Below are 19,610 nucleotides of genomic sequence, written 5' to 3'. Positions count from 1 at the left end.
GTAACTCACTATGTATAGTGAACTTTGCCTTCCGAGTCTTATTTCTTTTATAAGTATTTTTCAGGGTTGTTGCAAGTATTAAAAAGTTAACCTATTAAAGCACCTAGTAGAGTTTTGGCATAAATTTCCAATTAATGTATTTCTAATAAATATATTTTGTCCCCTTAAGTTAGCCATGGTCAGTTTCTGTTGTTTGCAATTACAGTACCTTAACCCAATACATGCCCACAGGATTAATCATTTCTCCTCCACCCTTCTCCCAAGCTAATGTTACTGATGCCTTCACCTGATGCTCCACTTGCACGTACTTCTTCTGAAGTGTCTATGGCTGGAGGTGTCATTGTTTCTATTGGGGTCAAAGCTATTTGGAATGGTAAAATTTTGCCTTTTTTTTGGATGCTAGATAATACTATTACTCTTTATATTTCCTATTTCATTATGATTTTGAATTCTATAAATTGGGAGATGCAATTTGAAAAATAAACATTCAACATAGTTACCAAATTGCTTATAAAAACACTTTTTATAAATATGCAATAAAAATCTAAAACTCTTACTATATAAAACTTTCCAAATTAAATGTGGTACTCTTCATAATTGTGAGACAAAATCAAAGGTAAACAACACAAACTGCAAATTTACAAATATAAGAATGTGAAGAAGCAGAATAACTACGGATACTGTTATACAACAGTATCAACCATGAAATCTAGTTAATTCTTTTTACAACATGTTTATATCTATAAAAATATTTTTTAACTAGCAACAATCTATAACATTCCTTCATTTAGTTATATATGGTTTAATGACCACAATAAAGATTATTTAAGGAGCAGAGGAAGACAATGACCTTAGAAACATCTAAGAAAAGAAGAATAAATTGTATGAAAACATGTTAGGTAATGTTTAAGATAAGACATACCAATCTGCTGAACAGGTGACAAGTTGACAGCATATCCCACTTCGATTCTCAAAGACAGAACCCATTCTGTTAACCTATTTTTTAAAAAAATGCAAGAAGTGTGTTCTGTGTACTTAGAACAGTAATGACTTTTTTCTCATAGTTTTTATTAAAGGTTTTTTTTATTCTCATTTGAGAGAGAAGGGACAGGGAGTGAGACAGAAACACCAATCAGTGAGCCTCCTGCATGCACCCTAACCGGTGATCGAGCCCACAATCCAGGCATGTGTCTGGACCAGGAATAGAACCGGCGACCCTTAGATTATAGAATAATACTCCAGTCAACTGAACCATGCTGGCCAGGGCTTCTCATAGCTTTTTACTTAAAAAAAAAATTTTTTTTTTTTTTTTATCAAAAGAGCATAGTACTATCACAGAAATTTTGGAAATAGAAGGTTTTAAAATCAAATACAATTCTGCCATATATTTTCCAGTCTCTTTTCACAGACACATTTTTATGTAGTTGTAATTAGCATGCCTATGAATTTCTATCCTGAGATTTTAATTCAAATACTTAGCTGTGTACTCATGAATCATTCTAATGGTTTTACAATATATAGATGATATACCATAATTTCATTACCCATTGCTATTAGAAATGTAGGCTCTTTCTGTTTTTTACTATTATTTATGGAGCCAAACACAGGAGCTTTTATGAGATTATTAAACAGGTAAAATAAATAGAAAAGAGGCTTAGGGTTAAATCAGACACAAAGAGCAGGCAGTGAGTGTTGTGGCACCTGCATTTTTTTGAGTAACCAGTGACACAGCCCTGCTACCACTCAGGGGACTCCAAGGAGGGTTCGTCATCCTTGCAGCCCTGGAAGGTCCAGAACTCCGCCGAGGTAGCTCTCAAAGGAGGTGAAAGGTTTTAGGGCAACATTTGAAGGCGCCACTTTCAGACCAAAGGCAAACATGACTTTCCCCACTTCTCTACCCTCCTGGTAGAACTCATGAGCAAAACAGCAGAGAGGGGGGTTCCAGCAGCAAATAAACAGTGAAGTTGGGGTCAGAGGAAGGCCACAGGTGCTTCCCTGGCAAGGTCTGTTGGCATCCCATGGACTCGGACTCTGGAAACCTGGGTGACACCGCTGTGGCCTGATTTGGTTCATGTTCCATGACAGCCGCCAGCCTCCACTTGCATCTGACAGACAGTCCAGAACCACGTTGCCTCTTCTTCTAATGACCTTCCCTAGTGCAGAAAGTGTGAGCCTCCGGAGATGTGCTTGCACTGGAGTGCTACATTTTAATTATTAAAAAAGATATTATAGAGGTTTGGAAAATAGGCTTTAAAATCAAATATAATTCTACCTTGTATTTTTTTCCAATCTTCTTTTATGGATACATTGCAACATGATTTGTCAGGGTGTCTATAATTTTGTATCTTGAGACACAAATTGCATTATTCCTTTGTATGAATTCCCGAAATATGAATTACTGGTCAAAAGTTTGAAAATGTGGATGCTTTAAGAACCACACTGATTAACTGTATTCTAAAAATTTTATGTTGGAACCAACAATGTTAGAATTTCTTGGTTGCACCACCTTGTATCTAATATAGGCTATTATTTAAAATATTTAATAAAAAGTTGAAAAGGTCCAAAATAGTACATTGCTGTTGCTCTATTATTAACTTCATTGATATTAGAAAGGTGAACTGATTTTCATGCTTATATGCTAATTGTTTTTCAGTCAGTATGTCTTTGCTTATTTACTGAAAATTTTGTATTTACCATATTTGGGACAAATATTTTTCTTAATTTTGTTATTTGCTCTTTGTTATTGGTTAATTGAGAAATTTACATGTATGCTTTGAATTAGTTTAGAAAATGGTTTCTATTCCAGAAATATGATATTTTATTCTGATTAGTTGTAATTTTCCTGTGATTTGTTATTTTTGTTTAAATTTATAATCACCTGAATTAGTCTGTGTGTATGGCATGAGTAAAATGGGTTTCCCTCCCTTGGGTTGTAAATTCTATTACTATGTGTTAAACTTTTATTTTTAACAGAAACTGTATCTGGGCTATTTGTTTTGCATAATCCATCTGAATACCTTACATTGCTAATCACTTTTCATTGCTCTAATTTTTCAAATATCCTCTTATATTTTCACTTGTTAGTTCTTCAAAGTACGTAGTAGACTTTTAGTGCCCTTTAGTGAAACATTTGGGGATCTTACCAGTTTCCAAGTTCACAAAAATGACTTTTGAGTCAAGTACAGACCGCAGAGCTAAACTGCAGTGCAGGCACGGGGCAGTCACTGGGTTCACTCTCTACGCAGCTAGTTTTTGCCTCCCAGCTTCAAGGGGTGTTCAGTTCAAGACTTCCTTGGCAAAATGACATCTTCCTGTGCCCCAAACAGCACAAATTTTAAATCTGCAAAGGCTAAGGCTAAGAATGCAAAATATTTACACTCTACTTTTACATATTAAACCCTCATCTTCTCCACCATTTATTATATCAATGTTGACACCAACTACATTTTTTTAGTGCTTTTTAAACAGTGGAAGTTGAAACATTGGCCTTACTCTCATCTCCAAATCAGATATGGGTCTGGTGACAGTGACACAACTGTTTGGTGCCTAGTTCCTGGCTATTTTCACAATTTAAATGTAAATGGTTATTGACTTGAAACATCCTCTTTGAACAAAATCTTCCAAACATTTTCAATCCAGCAGAAGAAAACTAGGAAGCCATTGAGACTCACCTCAAACGTGTCAGGCAGCCAATGTATATCTGTGATTACTTTCTTATGTCCATTTTCTATGGAGGAGACTGCACAGTGTCTGATATACATTGTTTCTTTATTCATGTCTGGTTCAAGGAGAAACATGGGCTGGGAAATCGTTAAAAGAAAGTTATGTGCTAACGTCAGAGAACTGATGAGTGAACTCACACTGGTCTCATCATACCAATTAAAATTAATAACTTGGAAAAATATCATTTCAAAGAAAAACAGAAATTAGTGTCTATGTATCATATATTTAGGTAATAAGATTATGAAAATTTTCCTTTCAGTTCAGTCTAAGATTTTATCTCTTAGCTTAACAAAAATTGTTGACCCACTCCCTAAAGAATCTGTGGGATCCCATTTTTGAACAAGTATTTCTTTCTGTGCACAGAAGGCTGCATCCCTCTGTTTCTTGGTGAGAGACCGGTTGCTATTCAGGTTGAAGAACTGGGGTGGAGAAGTGCAAACGGTGGGTAAGTACTGAGCTGGGACTCAGAGAGCTTTTCCCAACCCTCCTGGCAGAAGCCAGAGCTTCACAAAATCCTAGTATACTGTTGCCCACTTCGTTTTATCCATGAGAAAATTAACATTTGCTGAGGTGACGGCAATGTCCAAACCTACGCAACTGTGATCCAGAGCCTGAGTACACAGCCCTTCTGTCCACTGTTCCTTCAACTACATCCCTTTAGGACACTCACTTGGCCCCTTCATTTTCTTTAATGACAATAACAACAACACCAACAACAACAACAAAGAATTTAACAGCCTGGAACAGATGGTGTCACGTGTCATTTGTGGTGTTTTTAATCAAGGGCCTACAAAGAAGTGATTCAGAACAATTGTCCTAAGCAGATGTGATGGTTTGGGAAATAGTACCTCCCCTTCCCCGCCCCCCCACGTTGAGTCTTTGTTTAACTTGGCAACTCTGTTATGTACTTTTTGATAAACTGCTGAATGGAAAAAACATATGAGAAAAATTATTAAAAAGCTAACCTTGAGCGTGGCTTTTTTACTTCTACTACCACCTGTCTTAATGTTTTCTATGCGATCAGCATGTGCAGTAATATCCCACATAACAATCTGAAACAGAAATAAATGTTATTACATATTTTCAGGAATAAAGAGTTAAAAAATCAATTTGTATTGGTATGCACTTGGATAAATCAGTGACCCTGGAGGATAATCAAATTTAGCCTCTCTCTTAGGTATGTCAGCAACTTTTAAAGCTAATATTGGATTGACCAAAAAGTTCATTTGTTTTTTTCTGTAAGATGGCTTTAGTAGCATTTAGTTGTCTTTAAGTTCATTTGCAATAATTTTGTTACATTGTAGGTATTGTATCAGCATGCATTTAAAAAAAAACATCAAAATTGGTGAATTTTTGCGTAGTCATTTTGATATTGAAGATGGAAGAAAATACGCAACACTTTCAGCACCTCAATGTTTTATTATTTCAAAAAAGATAAAAATGCAACTGAAACACAAAAAAAGATTTGTGCCGTGTATGGATAAGGTGCTGTGACTGATCGAACACGTCAAAAGTGGTTTGTGAAGTTCCATGCTGGAGATTTCTTGCTGGACAATGCTCCACAGTCAGGTAGACAAACTGAAGCTGATAGCAATCAAATCGAGACAATAATTGAGGACAATCAATGTTGTACCATGCAGGAGATAGCCAACATACTCAAAATATCCAAATTAAAAAAGTTATTGGTGAAAATAAAAAATGTGTCTTTTATTTTACAGAAAAAGCATAAGGACTTTTGGGCCAACCCTATATAAAAAAGAATGTTTTCTCTATAAAAATATTTTCAACACTTTGATTTTAGTGCTTGTGTTAATAAGCACTAAATAAATAAAATCCAAGATAAGCATCATGTAATTCCCTCTGCTTTGGGAAGAGTTCACCCTCTGTTTGGGGGAATGTACCATGATTGTGGGGACAATTGCTTTAGACCCAGGAGAAAATGGCCTGTTCTCCAGAATCAAATACAAACACTCAATTGTCCAAAAAGTCTAAGGAATGATGATTTCTTTTTAATTAGATGTTATGGCCAACTCCAAACTTGCATATTCATGGTCATTTTTTGAAAATCAGAATAAAGTATAATATGCAACACTAATTAGATTAATTTTGATGATTAAAAGTCATTTCAGTACACTAAAATGTTAACATGTCAGGATTACAGAATTATGAGTGCTTTTATTTTCATCATTTGCTTTTCTAAAATATTTTAAAACAAAGTTGTATAACTTTCATTATGAGTGAAAAATGCATTTCAGGATTTGCAGGGATCTGGGTCATCATTATGACTACCAGTAACTGTTGAACAAAACCAAGAAAGATTTGTTTTACTGGTTTTGGATACATGGGCATGGATGCTGCAGATATCTACGTTTCAACCCCCGGGAGTTTTCTTAGCAGCACCCAAAAAGATCAGTACCTTTGTAATGGTTAAATTCACTGGATCACAGTGAATTTAAACTTTGATTATAAAATAGCTTTAAGATTTTTTGGTTTTCTTTATTGGAGAAACAGGCAATTGTAGGATGGGATCTAAGTTTTATATAAATTAGATAACAAAGGGAAAATGTGGTATCAAATTACACATCCAAATTCAATAATACATGTATGTTTTCCAGTGAATTTCTGTTTAAATTCTGTATCACCTCCTATTTCCTGCCTCTAGGAAAATTTCAAAAGAGGCCTCTTGACCAAGAGGTATTAATGCTTGTGGTTTTTGTTGTTCCGTAAAATCTGGTGAATGTGTGATCTTTATCTCAGCAATACAAATAGTTTTGACAGGGTTTTGTTCCAATTATCATGACTGGGTTACACTGTGAATACCTTGAGCCCTGGCAGCACGTTGAATACATATTAGTTATTTATGTACAGCAGGAAGGATTTTTAAAATTTTATTTTATTTACATTCCCATTCCCCAACTCTAACACATCTTTTTTCCCCAGTTGCTGGCATGGTGATTGGCACACAACTGGCATGACTTCTTTCTGCTCAATTGACTCCTTAAGTTCAAAAACCTACCAATCAAAATGTATTATAGAATGTTGTTGAAATTAATAAATAGTTGAAAAAAACCCATGTGTACCTGCCCATTTATGCAGCCTCCAGCAATAATATTCGGGTTAGTTGGACAGAACTTGAAGCAGAAAATGTCTTCCGGGCTCTCCAGCATTAACTAAAATAAACCCCCAAGATGAAAGAGAGTGAGAAAATCTATTAAGATCATGTCTAAAAAATAATATTACGACAGGTAAAAGTCTAATTTTATAGCTATCTATAAGAAAAATGCCCAGAGATTCTATTCCTAGAATTCTACCTCTGAATGAGGAGCTGCTTTTGTTGAGTTTTACTGTAGACATCAGCCATATGTATGTGAGCAGGTGAATTTTCAAGGGGACCAGGTCTGTCCTCCCCCATGCTCCATGGGCTATTGTTGGGACATCTTATAATTTCTCATAAACAAAAAGAGCGTGAAATCAATTATTTTGAAAAGTATGGGAAGCAAGCTCTGGGAAGGCAGGGTATTTGTCTGTTTTGTTCCGAGCTGTATACCTAGCCTGGCCCACAGTGAGCACACTAAAGTAAAATATGTTGTATGAGAGAAGATGAAGGTATTGCCAGTGGTAATATTTCAAATTTTAAAATAATACAGATCTCAGAAGGTAAAACAAAGTCAAGTGCTTATAACGTAGGGAGGAAGCTCTGCAAGGAATACCTCAGTGTGAAGGATTACGTATGCTAACCATAGGTAGCACCAGCACTATTGGGTTACCACCAAGCAAAACACTTGCATGGTTACTGTTCTTCTATAAACATAACTACCGACAATATAGGCCCCAAGGCTATTGATTTTCAGTCACTGAGCTAAAGATTGTGAACTAGGAGTGGGGTTAATTATCTTGGTTAATCTGGTACTCTGTGGATTCTAAAGAAATCTCTACTTTTGAAAATAAAATCTTTTAATACTCTCCTATAGGTTTGATAAGAATAAAGACAAAATAAGTCATTTACATTATTTCTTTAAGAAATTATTTGTCTTTTTAAAAAAGATTTTATTAATTTATTTTTAGAAAGAGGGGAAAGGAGGGAGATAGGGAGGGAGGAAATATCAATATGAGAGAAAAAGCAATCTGCTGCCTTTTGCGTGCCCCCAGCCGGGGACCTGGTCTGTAGCCCTGGCTAGGAATCGAACCAGAGACATTTTGGTTTGCAGGTTGGTGCTCAATCCACTGAGCCACACCAGCTAGGGCTTGTTTGTCTTTTTAAAGCTATTCTTCAAAACAGAGGAAAGGAGAGTCTTTCCTCTTGCTACTTGCCTGGAAGTTCAGGCAGACTTCCATGTCATGTAGTGGTGAGTAGATCTACTTTACTAGAAAATGATAGAAAACACAGCAAGAGAATGGCACCACTTTTCTGGTAAGTAGGCTGAGAAGAAATACCTAGAGAGCTTTCATTTTGATCTCTGAGTCTATAATAGTTAAAGTATCTAGACTTTACTACAGAAAAACTGCCTTAATTCTGATGAATTAAGAAGGAATAAGGGGAAGCTAGGGTTTATTGTTCTATACAATAATTTATAGAAACAAATTATTATACTTAAGCACATTGAAAAAACACCTCATCTAAACCTATGGAGTGCCCTCCTCCTAAGTGGAACTTTTCTTGAGCAGATATTAGAAATAGAACCCTATGGGGCAAACGCAGCCTTCAGCCTTGTTGTGTGTTTTGGTTTGGTTTAAGTGGGTGCTTTTGTGTGTTTTGGTTTGGCTTTAGAATAGCTATTTAAAAAACTGGAGATTTCACACAAGATTCCCAATTACTGGATTCTCTTGATAAGTGGGACCACCTGGCAATAGGAGAGCTGAAGAGTAGCTGTCTCCACAGACGGGCGGGCCGTGTCCCCACTGCTCTCCATTGCTCTCCCACACTCTCATCTTTACTCATTAGCAGCACCCACTGGTGATCCTTGGAATTGAGGAGGTTCACGTGAAACTAAAATCTACTTGCATTTGAACAATTAGTATTTAACTAAAGCCCATAAAAGAGTTGGCTCTTTAAAATCAGTTGAATGTTCCTTTTACAACCTTTTTTTTTTTTTAACAACATGATTTGTTTAACAAACCTTTTCAGTAACCTAAGTGTAAACTTTCGTTTCGCTCAAATTGAATGGCCACAAATTCCGAATTGAAGAAAGCCTGACTTTACAAGGGTTAACAACGTTAAGTGATATAAAGCGCTTAGCAACTGAAACTGCTGAAAGAGACACGTGGAAGTAATATCTGAATTTTTTAGACTCTGTGGATGACTCTCCCTTATTACCTGCGGATGTATGGGATCAGAGAAGCTCCAGAAAAGAATCAGTGATGGCTGCAGCAATAGTTTACCAGAAAAGTGAACTCTTTCTTCCAAGCAGAGGCGCACGGCCACCGACACAGCTATTAGCCCTGATTGAAACACAATGAAAATGAAGCTCTGTAGCAACTGTGCACGGTGAAGAGTTTGTAGGTTTTGCTTTTCTGCATAATCACTGTTCATTTCCTGTTGGATGAAAGTTGAGTAAAAATATCCTACAGGAGACCAAGAGGTTTTAAGAGCTCCGCTGTTTAATATGGTTGCCAGCAGCCTCGTGTTGCTTATTTAGCACTTGAAATGTGCCTACTCCAAACTGAGATATACTGATAGTACAAAATAAATATTGGACTTTGAATATTTAGTACAAAAATGTGTGTGTGTTTGTGTGTGTGTGTGTGTGTGTGTGTGTGTGTGTGTGTGTGAGGTAAGGGCCAATGTGGGGCAGGGAAGGAGGAAGAAAGAGGGCAAGGACCCCTCTCTCTGAAGTCCCACCTTCATGCATTCCTGAGAGCTTTAAAGGAGGAGCAGTCCTATCTTGCCCAGTAATCAAAGAGGCAAGTGTCGGGGAATTTAGCCTTGGGTGTCCAAAAGGCCCCACTCAAATCCAGATTTGGCACTGCACCAGCTGGGTGACCTCAGCCAATCACTTCCCTGAGTTGAGCTCTGTCCTGTCCTTGTAAGGGAGAGGTCACAGTGGGGACCCCAGAGTTGCCAGGAAGACACAGGACTGAGAGAAGGTGTGGAAAGAAAGTGCTTACCAGGCCCCTGGCACTCAGCAAATGGGAGCTGTCTTTCTGAAATTGAGCTAATGTTCAATTTTACACGCGAGAGCAACAGACGCAGTCTTTTCGACCTCACCGTAGATCTCTGGGTGCCACGAGACGCAGGTGATCATTTTCTCTGTCAGGTTATGAAGGTCGGTAAAGGACTGGTACTCCTTCAGGTGGGTATCGGTCTTGTCCCCGAAGGTCCCTTCCTCTTCTGTCAGGCATTTCCAGTCATCAATAAATGTGTTGGTGATTTCATTTTGTTGCAGGGCTATTTCAACACTATTTTGTAATAAAAAGAAAATACAAGCAATTAAGACATTGGATTTTAGTACTTAATGACAGGCTTTCAGTAGCTCTTCCTGTTTCATTTATACTGAAAGAAAAAATATATTCTCAACTATATTTGTTAACTGAGGGTTAAATCCATGTGAAATAAATTACTGAGGACTTAAGAGAAAAAAATAATTCAAGGCAGTGTGCTTCTCAGAACTTCTAAGAACTTGCCGTTCCGCTTCCAGGATGTGGTTAGCAGAGGGCCTCCAGCACCTTCACTGCTGTGGTTCCCAGGCCAGTGAGCAGGCAGCTGTGGGGCTAGGCCAGCCAGGTCTGCCTCCAACGTGACTCCTCCAGCAGCCCCTCTTCCCTCTGCACCCCCTGCTGGGTTGGCTGAGACTGTCTGAAGCTCTCCCTACCCAGTCCTCCTTCCCACTTCTTTGTTTTTCACAGCTTACCCCTCAGTAAACCTCCACTTTGGACTTGGGGCCTATTCACCTCCTGAAAATCCCAAGCTGATAAAAAAAGGCCATTTTCTTAGCTATATTCAGAACCAAATGGTCATGTATACTAATTATTATACTAACATATAATTCAAAACAACAAATTAGAGACTCTTCAGGGGAGATTTGCAGTTTAGAAGTATGTGTGAGTTTATAGTGGTAGTGGTTTTGGTTGTCAGTGCCTGCTGGGAGGATCTAATGTACTTAATTCCATTACGAAACCTCCTGCAATGCATGAGATCGTTCCTAAAATGGAGAATTATCCTGCTAAAAATACTGCTCTTGCTTCTTTAAAAAACCATCTCAGTGCTAGGCTCATCTCCTAATAGTCTCAGGTCCCTGGCTTGACAGGCTCCTGTCCTACAAGTTACTTTAAGTCACTATAATGTCTCTCGTCCCTTCATATGCTTAGGTTCTAAAGCTCCACTCCCTCCCAGGGCCCCCCATGTAGAACGCCACCCAAGGTTTTACCCTAATGATTTCAAGTCCAAATAGCTTGGTGTTTTAATAGGCATGGTAAGCTGAAAGAGTAGTTCTGGATTAGGAATTTTCTAAAATAAGAAAAAAAAAAACATTTTATTTAGACGATTATATATAAACACTAAATATCATAATAGATACGCCTTAAAGTGTAATTAAGCAAGGGTACCATTTAATACCTCTGTCATTAAGCATTAACACTACCATTCACTGCTTAATTGAATACTCTGGGTGAAATTCTTCTTGCACTCCATCTGTCCAGCTAGAGCATTTCCTAGGACCAGCAGAATCAGCATGGCCTCGAACTGTCAGAAATGCAGAGTCACGGGTGTCACCCCAGACTTACTGATGCAGAATCTGCGTTTTAACAAGATGGGCAGATGGTGCTGGGTATGCACATGAAAATTTGAATAACCGTGGGTAGCGTAGGTTCGCACCCTGGAGTTTCAGGGTTTAAACCCAGTTTCAAGTAAAAGCATTCGTTAACATTTTCAAAATCTTTATTTCTGTTTCAGCCAGAATGAGAACGGGATTTTGAGGGAGACGTTAGAGAGAGGGCCTTTGCTCTGGTTTCCTGATTCTTCCCCCTCAGGCTGAATGAGGAAGCAGTCAGTGCACAAGGGAGAAGTGGAGACAGCACTTTTCTCTGGTTTCCTGTTTCTGGATTCCCCTGCCCTCTGCCACTTGGTTCCTGAGAGGGAGGAATTGGAGGCTGGCAAAACTGTTGTCTGAGTTAAAGCCCATGAGTGTCTTTTTTGAGCCCCCCAATCAAAGTTTCTTAGTTGCTTTGAGAATCCCCTGGAAATTTCTCTCCTCTAACATAATTTCCTTCTTTGGCAAATCATGCTTCCCTCAGGTTCATTCTGGATAAGATTCTATGAAAAAGAATTCATTTATGAAAGGGCTCTTTATCAGAACAAAACTAGGTTTATATTAATTTTAAAAAAATGTAAATAAGTCTTACGCAGTTCTACAGGGGGAGGAGTGGCAGTGTATAAACAGGGGTTTCTTATTTATTCTTGGCCAGTGCTATTATAATTCCTATGCCAATTTCCTCTTTCTTCTTATAGTTCTGGCTTCTTCTTCCCACCTCTCATGGAAGGAATGATACTCCTCTCTTCATAAGCATGGCAATTTGAAAGGGAAGAACAAAACTCCAGACTCAAGAAAATACACAATGTGGATAATTGAGAAATGACTATAGGCCATTCATTTCCTTGAAATAGATTATATAGAAACAGATTTCTCATTTTTAATGTTCTCATTATGAGAAATTTAAATACTTAATTTTTATAAGGGGAAAAAGAAACCTTAGGTTTTTCAAAGAAACCTTGTCTCTTTCTTTTTTCCCACATAGGAAAAAACTATACCATGCTTCCCTTTAGTGGCAAATAATTAATGCATTCTTTGAATCATTGATGAATTTTTGAACCAGATTCTACCTGGGCATGGATAATGTTCATGACATTTAACCCAGCTGAAAGAACTAATGATGTTTTCTTAAAAATAAAAAAGCTTTACTTGGGCCATCTGTGAACTTGACCACCAAATGTTTAATTTTGGAAAGAAATAGAAACCAATCTATTGGGTACAAATGGCAGACATTTTCATCATTGGTTCCATTTCTCTGAACTCTAGTATCAAGTTGATGAGAAATTGTCAAACTCTTTCTCTGGTTTAGAAGCCCCCAGGCTCTGCCCAGGGTCCTAGTACCAGTGTAGAGGCATTTTGAAGACACTCCTCTTTCAGAGTCAATAAGAGTGGCAGCAACACAGGAATTAGAGATAAGGATGATGTCATCCAAGAAGTACCTCTGAATTGAACTCAGGTTCTTATTTACAGAGATATTTTTCTAAGTTCCTGACGTCATCATTGTAATGATGATTATCATCATCCACAGCATCCTCTTCTTTGTAATCCTACAAAATTCAACAAAGCTAAGAAGGGGAGTGCAGAGTGCAGAGGAAGACTTAAATAAAAGAAACTACGGTAAAGAAATGTTAATCTGCTGTTAGGGAAACATCCTCACATATTCGGTTGTATATATCTTCCACGTTCACTCTGTTTGGTGTGGCCCTAGCTGGTGATGTTTAGGATGCTGCTTAGCAATAGAGGAGAAAGAAAGACTGAGATCTATAGAAAGTGTCATATGCTCATGCACGTCTGGTAACTGTCTTCATACTTTCTCTCTAGATACCATGTATGGAGCTGCTTTTTAAGACCTATTGTTATTAACTAAACATATACATTTTATGTTTTATTTCCAATATTTAAAACACAATTTTTACCTTATGCACATGTTGTTAAGAAAATCAGCTAACGGCTTTGATTGTCTGAGTGCTTCCTTTTCCTCTTCTAAAAATTCTCTTGGGTAATATTGCGTAGTAGCGTTTTTGGGATATGTCCTAATATATTGAAAGAAAATTGAATAACAAAAAGTAGATCAGAGAAAAGCAAATGTAGTCATGACAGGTCAAAGATTTACCTCTGTGACAGTATTAGGATATTATTTTATATTTAAGTTGTATACATTGAGCTATTTCTTTATCCTAGACAATTGATATTGACTGCATTCAAAGTATTTGCATATTTCTCTCAAACATAAGCAGTAAGCTCTTATTTAAAAAAATGATTATTTAGATATCATTCTAAACTTACAGGAAAGTTGTAAGAAGGGTATACGGAATTCCCATACACCCTTCACTCCAATTCATTAATTATTAACATGTTGCCACATTTCTTTTTCATTTTCTTTCTCTTCATTTCATTAAATCAGTCTTTCTTAACTGGAGCAATCTGCTCCACCCTCACATCCTGGGCACATTTGGCAATGTCTGGAAACATTTTTGGCTGTCACAACTGGGAAGTGCTACTGGCATCTAGTGACTGGAGGCCAGGGATGCTGTTAACCACCCTACAATACACAATGCTGTGCCCCTCCACCAACAGATAATTACCCAGCCCAAAATGTCAGTAGTGTTGAGGCTGAGACTCTGTTCTAAATATACAAAACTAGGAACGATTTACGTTTGGGCAGTAATGGCAGCCTAGTCTCTGGAGGAAAACTTATTCCAACCAGACCGACAGCTCTCAGAGCTCACCTTCACCCTCGAACATATCACTCTGCATTGTCCCTCTGGGCTTTGTCAGTCTCACCTGCCCGGCTGGGTAAGCTCCTTGATCTTAGGGTGTGGGGCTATAGAAAGGTCATATGACGCAGTTCTTAAGAGTGTGCACTCTGACGGGCTGCCTGGCTTTGAAGCCTGATTCTATCGCTTACTGGCTATGTGACCCTGAGCTAATTATTTAACTTCTCTGTGCCTCTTTTCTCATCTCTGAATAAAATTCTTAAAGTACCTAGCTCATAGGTAGGGTTATTGTAAGAACTAAATGTGTTAATACACGCAAAGCTTTTAAAGCAGTGCTAGCACATTTTAAGTGCTTAATAAACTATTAGGTTTTATTTAATCTTTCTGTAAAACAAATGTCAGTAAAATGTCTCTGTGAAAGGTAAATATATTAAATGAGAGTAATCAAACAGAGGGATAAAAAGAGCTTTGCTTATATTGAATACAATAATTCATCCTTTCCTCCCACCTAGATCACTATCCATAGCAGAGAAACAGTGATGGAAAGAAAGAGTGTTGATATTAGAACTGAAGAGACTAGGTTCAAATCTTAGCTTTATCTTTTAAGTTCTATCTTACAGGATTATGAAATTATATGGCACCTGGTGGTTTCATCAAAGTAGCAACATGACTAAGAGTCACTCTTATTTTTTTAATGCGATTTGTTTTGTTGTTTTTCAGCAAATCTATTCCTTAGTGATTCAAATTTAAATAGTTCCAAATCTTGAGTTTTCATTTTTAACTTCTCTGCCTCAGTTTTCCTTTATTTGTAAAATGGGGATAGTGCCTACCTCAAAGGGCAGTTGTGGGGCTTAGTTGACATATGTGAAGTGCTTAGAAGAATGCCTGTTATGTAGTGAGAGCACTGCAAACATTTGCTTTCATTGTCATTACTCTTTGAACTTCATCTTTAATTTTTTTTAAACTTCTTTCATCACAACCATATACAGTATCCCATCTTCTCCTCCTCAGACCAGCTAATTTCCTAATCTTAGTAAGTGGTACCAGCATTCTCTGTTGCCTAGATTTGAACCATCTGAGTCCTTTGGATTAATTTTTTTTTCACTTTGTAGGTCAAGACCTGCCCTTATTTCTCATCTGTTCACTCCAGCTATATAGAAACAACTGTCCATTATTCTCAGTCAACATCCACTGAGAGCCTATTAAAGTCCCTGTTATCAGAAGTTCACTGTCCCTTTCTGAGTCTACCTCCTGAGTCTACCCTGGCTGACTCATTCTTGTCACTTTTCTGTACCCTGGCAGGAACAGAGAAGAAGTCTCTGGTTGGCTTGACTAGGAGATTTCTCTCAAAATTAAGATTTGCTGGTACTAATGTGTCATCTCTCTCCTTCTAGTCTCATCCTTGCTTTTTTTTAAAAAAAAAATTATTTGTTTGTTTGTTTGTTTATTTATTTATTTATTTACTTTTAGAGAGAGCAGAAAGGAGAAAGAGAGGGAGAGAAACATCACTGTGTGGTTGCCTCTGACTCGCGCCCCTAACTGGGGACCTGACATGCAACCTAGACATACATGTGCCCTGACTGGGAATCGAACCAGCGACACTTGGCTCGCAGGCCGACGCTCAATCCACTGAGCCACAGTAGCCAGGGTCACCCTCACTTCTTGGTGATAATATATCTCTGATGTTCTAATTCTCTGCTAAGACTTGACTATCAATCCTTGTCTTTCTCTTCAACTGTTTGGTGCTGGCATGTATGTTCATCTGCCTCCTTGGTTTCTGACCCATTTCTTGTCTTAACCCCTGGATCCTATGTATATGTGCCTTGCCTTTCATTCTGCACTACGTGTTGTTTCACGTAGGTCTGAAAAGCATGTTTTGTACTACACTCCACATGCTGAGCCTCATTCTCCTAGTCATAGTCTTTCTTGCTGTGTATTTCATGACTATTCTCTTAACATTGAACTCGAGTCAGTCATCCATTTTGACATTCTTCCTTAACTTAATTTCTCTCCTTCTCCTTTCCTTTCTCATTCCTTTATTCCCTTCATTTAATAAATCTGTGCCAGGAACTGTCCTAGACATTGGGGATATAGAAGTGAACAAAATAGACCAAGTTCTTGTCTCATGAGCTTAACTTCTAAGTGGTAGGTCGGAAGAAGGTGAGAAAAGAGAGACAAGTGATAATAGTGCCATGAAGAAAAAAATAAAGTAAGGCGATATATAGAAATGGGGGTTGTTGCTTTTAGAAGAGGAATGTCTCTTTCAAGCAGAGATCTGAATGAAGGAAGAAATGAATCCTAAGGATTGGAGAACAGCAGCCTATATAGAGGAACTGTGAGCATAAACATACCAGGTATGAGTATGGCCGATGATTCAAGGAACAAGGTAGCCAGTGTGGCTGAATAGATGAGCCAGGGGACTTGTGGGAAATGAGGGCAGAGGGACAAAGGGGATCCAAATTAGTCTGGCTCTTCTATGGAGAACAGATTGCAGGAGGGCAGGGATGGGTAGAGGAAGCCCAGTTCAGAAGCATTATAATAATCCAGGAAAGAGATGAGGATGGCTTGGCCCAAGATGACAGCAATGAACTTATTTTGAAGGTAGACCCAACAAAATCCAAGGTTTTAAGTCTGAGTAATTATAAGAATATCATTGCCATTTACTGAAATGAGGAAGATTCAGGGAGTTTCAGATTTGGAGGCAGAAAATTTTTTAAAAATTGTTTTGGGGCATGCTGAATTTGAGACCCTTATTAGACACCCAACTAAGCAGAGGAATATAAGTATGTGGAGTTCAGGGGAGAGATTAAAGTTGATAGATTTGGCAGCTATGAGCAAACAGAGAATGGGTAACAATAAAAGACTGGATAAATTCACCCAGGGACTAAGTGTAGTTAGAGAAAACATCTAAAGGAGTAACCTTGGGGGGGTCCTCTAATTTTTAGAAGTTGGGAAGAGGAGGATCCAGTGAAAGAGACTGAGAAGGAGCTGCCAGTGAATTGGGGGCGGGGGGTACAATAAGTGTTGTCCACAAACCAAGTGGAACTGTGTTGTAAGGAGGAGAAATGGTCAACTATGTTAAGTACTGCTGAGAAGTGGAGAAAGAAGGGGTATTAAAATTGGGTTGGCAATCAGACCTTTGGAGTCTTTGGTGACCTAAAGGCTGTTGGAAAGATAGAGTCGTAGACAAGAAAGTGGAAGTAGAGAGTGCGGACAACTGTTGTGAGGAGTTTTATTGTAAAGAAAAGCAGAGAAATGACAGAATAGCTGAAAGGGTCACAAAAGTTGGGGTTCATTTGTTTGTTTTGTTTGAAAGGTGGGAGTTATAGCACTTTGTACCTAAGGGTCTCCTTTCTACTCTTTCCTCTCAGTTTACAGCTACCACCTTTAGACACTGGTCGCATTACTCCTTCTTGGCCAATTGCTTCCACGCCATGCCCTTTTCCTCTGCTTTCCAATACACACTGGCCAGCTCATCTGATTTTAATACCTTACCACCCTGCCTTTCTCTTTTGCTCCAGAATTTGTCAAAGTTCCCTACCGTCTGCCACAGAGAAACCATTCTCTGTCTACCTCTGCTCCTCACTTCGTTGTACTGGGGCTGGTCTCCTCGTGGTCCCGTGCAAACTCTCTTCTTCCCATTCTCTTGAATTGTTAGGGCATTAAAAAAAAATTGGGCTGCTTTCCCTTTCTCCATTTCTCCACATTATATGTAACTTTTGTGGGTTTTCTTCTATAAATCTAAAGTTAGTTCAAAATAAATGTTTTTTTAATTCTAAAAAAACGGATAGCATAGCTAAATATGTCTCCAAATTTATACAACATTCAGTCTCGTTCAAAATATTCCCTTGAAAATTCATTTTACATCAATTAACTCACTGAATACATTTAAATAAGAGCTTGATGTGTGAAACGATATCGTTTGTAGCCTCCAAGTGCTCTGGGTCTAAGACAGACAGACAGGTAAGCAGATGAGTACAACATGGATCCTCGGTGCTATGGTAAAGATACTTTTAAACTCTGGTGGACTACCGGAGGAGGGAGCAATCAACTCTAGCCGGTGTTTCCAGGAAATCACAGAGGACGCGGAACTGAACTTAAAGGGTGAGGAGGGACAAAGTGCACAAGGCAGTGAGGGCATTTTAGGCAGAGGCACAGCACTGGCAAAGGCAGGAAGATGTAGAAGAGCAAGTGTTCTGGGAGATGGAAGCAGTTCATAGGGCTAGAGCCAGAGGACTTGCTTGGGAATGGGGTGGGGGAGGGGAAAGAGACTTGAGAGGCCAACAATGCCTTGACAAGGAGGAAGGAGAACCTTATAATGCTATCCCAACGGCTGTGGATGTGATGGGGGTGGGGCAAAGAGATTTAGGCAGTGAAGTAACACAATCTGATTTCATGTGTAAAAATGATTTAGGCAGAATAGAGCAGTTAGAAGGCAATCGTAATGCTCCAGGTGAAAGCAATGCTGTAATTACTAACAACATCTGTCATTTTCCCACTGCATAGGCTTTTTTAAAGTATATTTTATTGATTATGTTGTTACAGTTGTCCCAATTTATTTCCCTTTGCCCTGTCCACCCAGTATCCCCTTCCCTCCAGCAATGCCCCCCTTAGTTCATGTCCACGGGCTGTGCATGTAAGTTCTTTGGCTTCACTCTTTCCTCTACTATTCTTAACATCACCCTGTCTGTTTTGCTCCTACCAATTACACTGCATAGTCTTTACAGTCTTATATCCTTATATCTCATTTTCCTATTAAGATTTTAAAAGACATAGTTGAAAGCAATTAGAACTTCCTGAATTGATTCTATAGAGATTGATGTCATCATTGTCAATCCATTTCTGTTTATTATGAAGATCTCTCAAAATAATAATGGACATCGCTAGATTTCACTGTAACTGCCTTTGAAAATGCAGAAACCCATTGCATACCTACCATCTTGTCTGAGTGCTTGTGTCCTTGATTTGGGGGACTACTTGCATGCCAACATCTTTCTCAAGTTGCTTAAGAACAAAATTTCTATCTGGGTAGGATGTACATTCGATATAGGCATCTTTTACACTGGAGGCATTCTGGTCACTAAAATTAATCGGTGCACCAAATTCACGTCGTTTTCGAGAAATCATATATGTAATCTGCAACACAGGTAAGCAGTAAAGGTAACATAATCAAGTCCCTGGAGAGAAATGGATGTGTGGCAGCCGGCAGGTGCTCTGCCTACATCCTCTCAGACCTCTGTGTGTAATTTTTATGTGCCCCTAAAGCTCCATATGCTTTTTGTTCTCCTGGCACCTGCTGCTGTTCTGTGAAGTACCGCTCCAGGGCTACTGGGACCATTTTTACTCAGATACAAAGAACAGGAAGTGACTGGCTATTTATGTGATGGACTGGTAGGAGACAAAGGGGAAGCTCATCTCTTTTGCT

General features: G+C 38.4%; 1 protein-coding gene across 2 annotated transcripts in view; it reads right to left on the bottom strand.

Moving 5' to 3' along the window:
- DNAI3 (dynein axonemal intermediate chain 3) overlaps positions 1-19,610 on the bottom strand; it is a 64,330-nt gene that overhangs the window by 31,387 nt on the left and 13,333 nt on the right. For both annotated transcript variants that reach the window (XM_090271701.1, XM_090271700.1), the window contains exons 6-13: positions 19,122-19,321; positions 13,385-13,501; positions 9,929-10,119; positions 9,038-9,162; positions 6,804-6,893; positions 4,689-4,775; positions 3,672-3,800; positions 923-996 (exon numbers count right to left, since the gene is read on the bottom strand). In XM_090271701.1, coding sequence (XP_090127827.1) covers positions 923-996; positions 3,672-3,800; positions 4,689-4,775; positions 6,804-6,893; positions 9,038-9,162; positions 9,929-10,119; positions 13,385-13,501; positions 19,122-19,321 — 1,013 coding nt within the window. The remainder of the gene's footprint in view (positions 1-922; positions 997-3,671; positions 3,801-4,688; positions 4,776-6,803; positions 6,894-9,037; positions 9,163-9,928; positions 10,120-13,384; positions 13,502-19,121; positions 19,322-19,610) is intronic.

The sequence above is a fragment of the Furipterus horrens genome, unplaced genomic scaffold, assembly GCF_987537825.1.
Source record: "Furipterus horrens unplaced genomic scaffold, mFurHor1.1.pri manual_scaffold_3, whole genome shotgun sequence".
In the NCBI taxonomy this organism is placed as follows: Eukaryota; Metazoa; Chordata; class Mammalia; order Chiroptera; family Furipteridae; genus Furipterus; species Furipterus horrens.
Note: the sequence above shows the minus strand (reverse complement) of the source record. Positions and strands in the feature narration are given on the sequence as shown.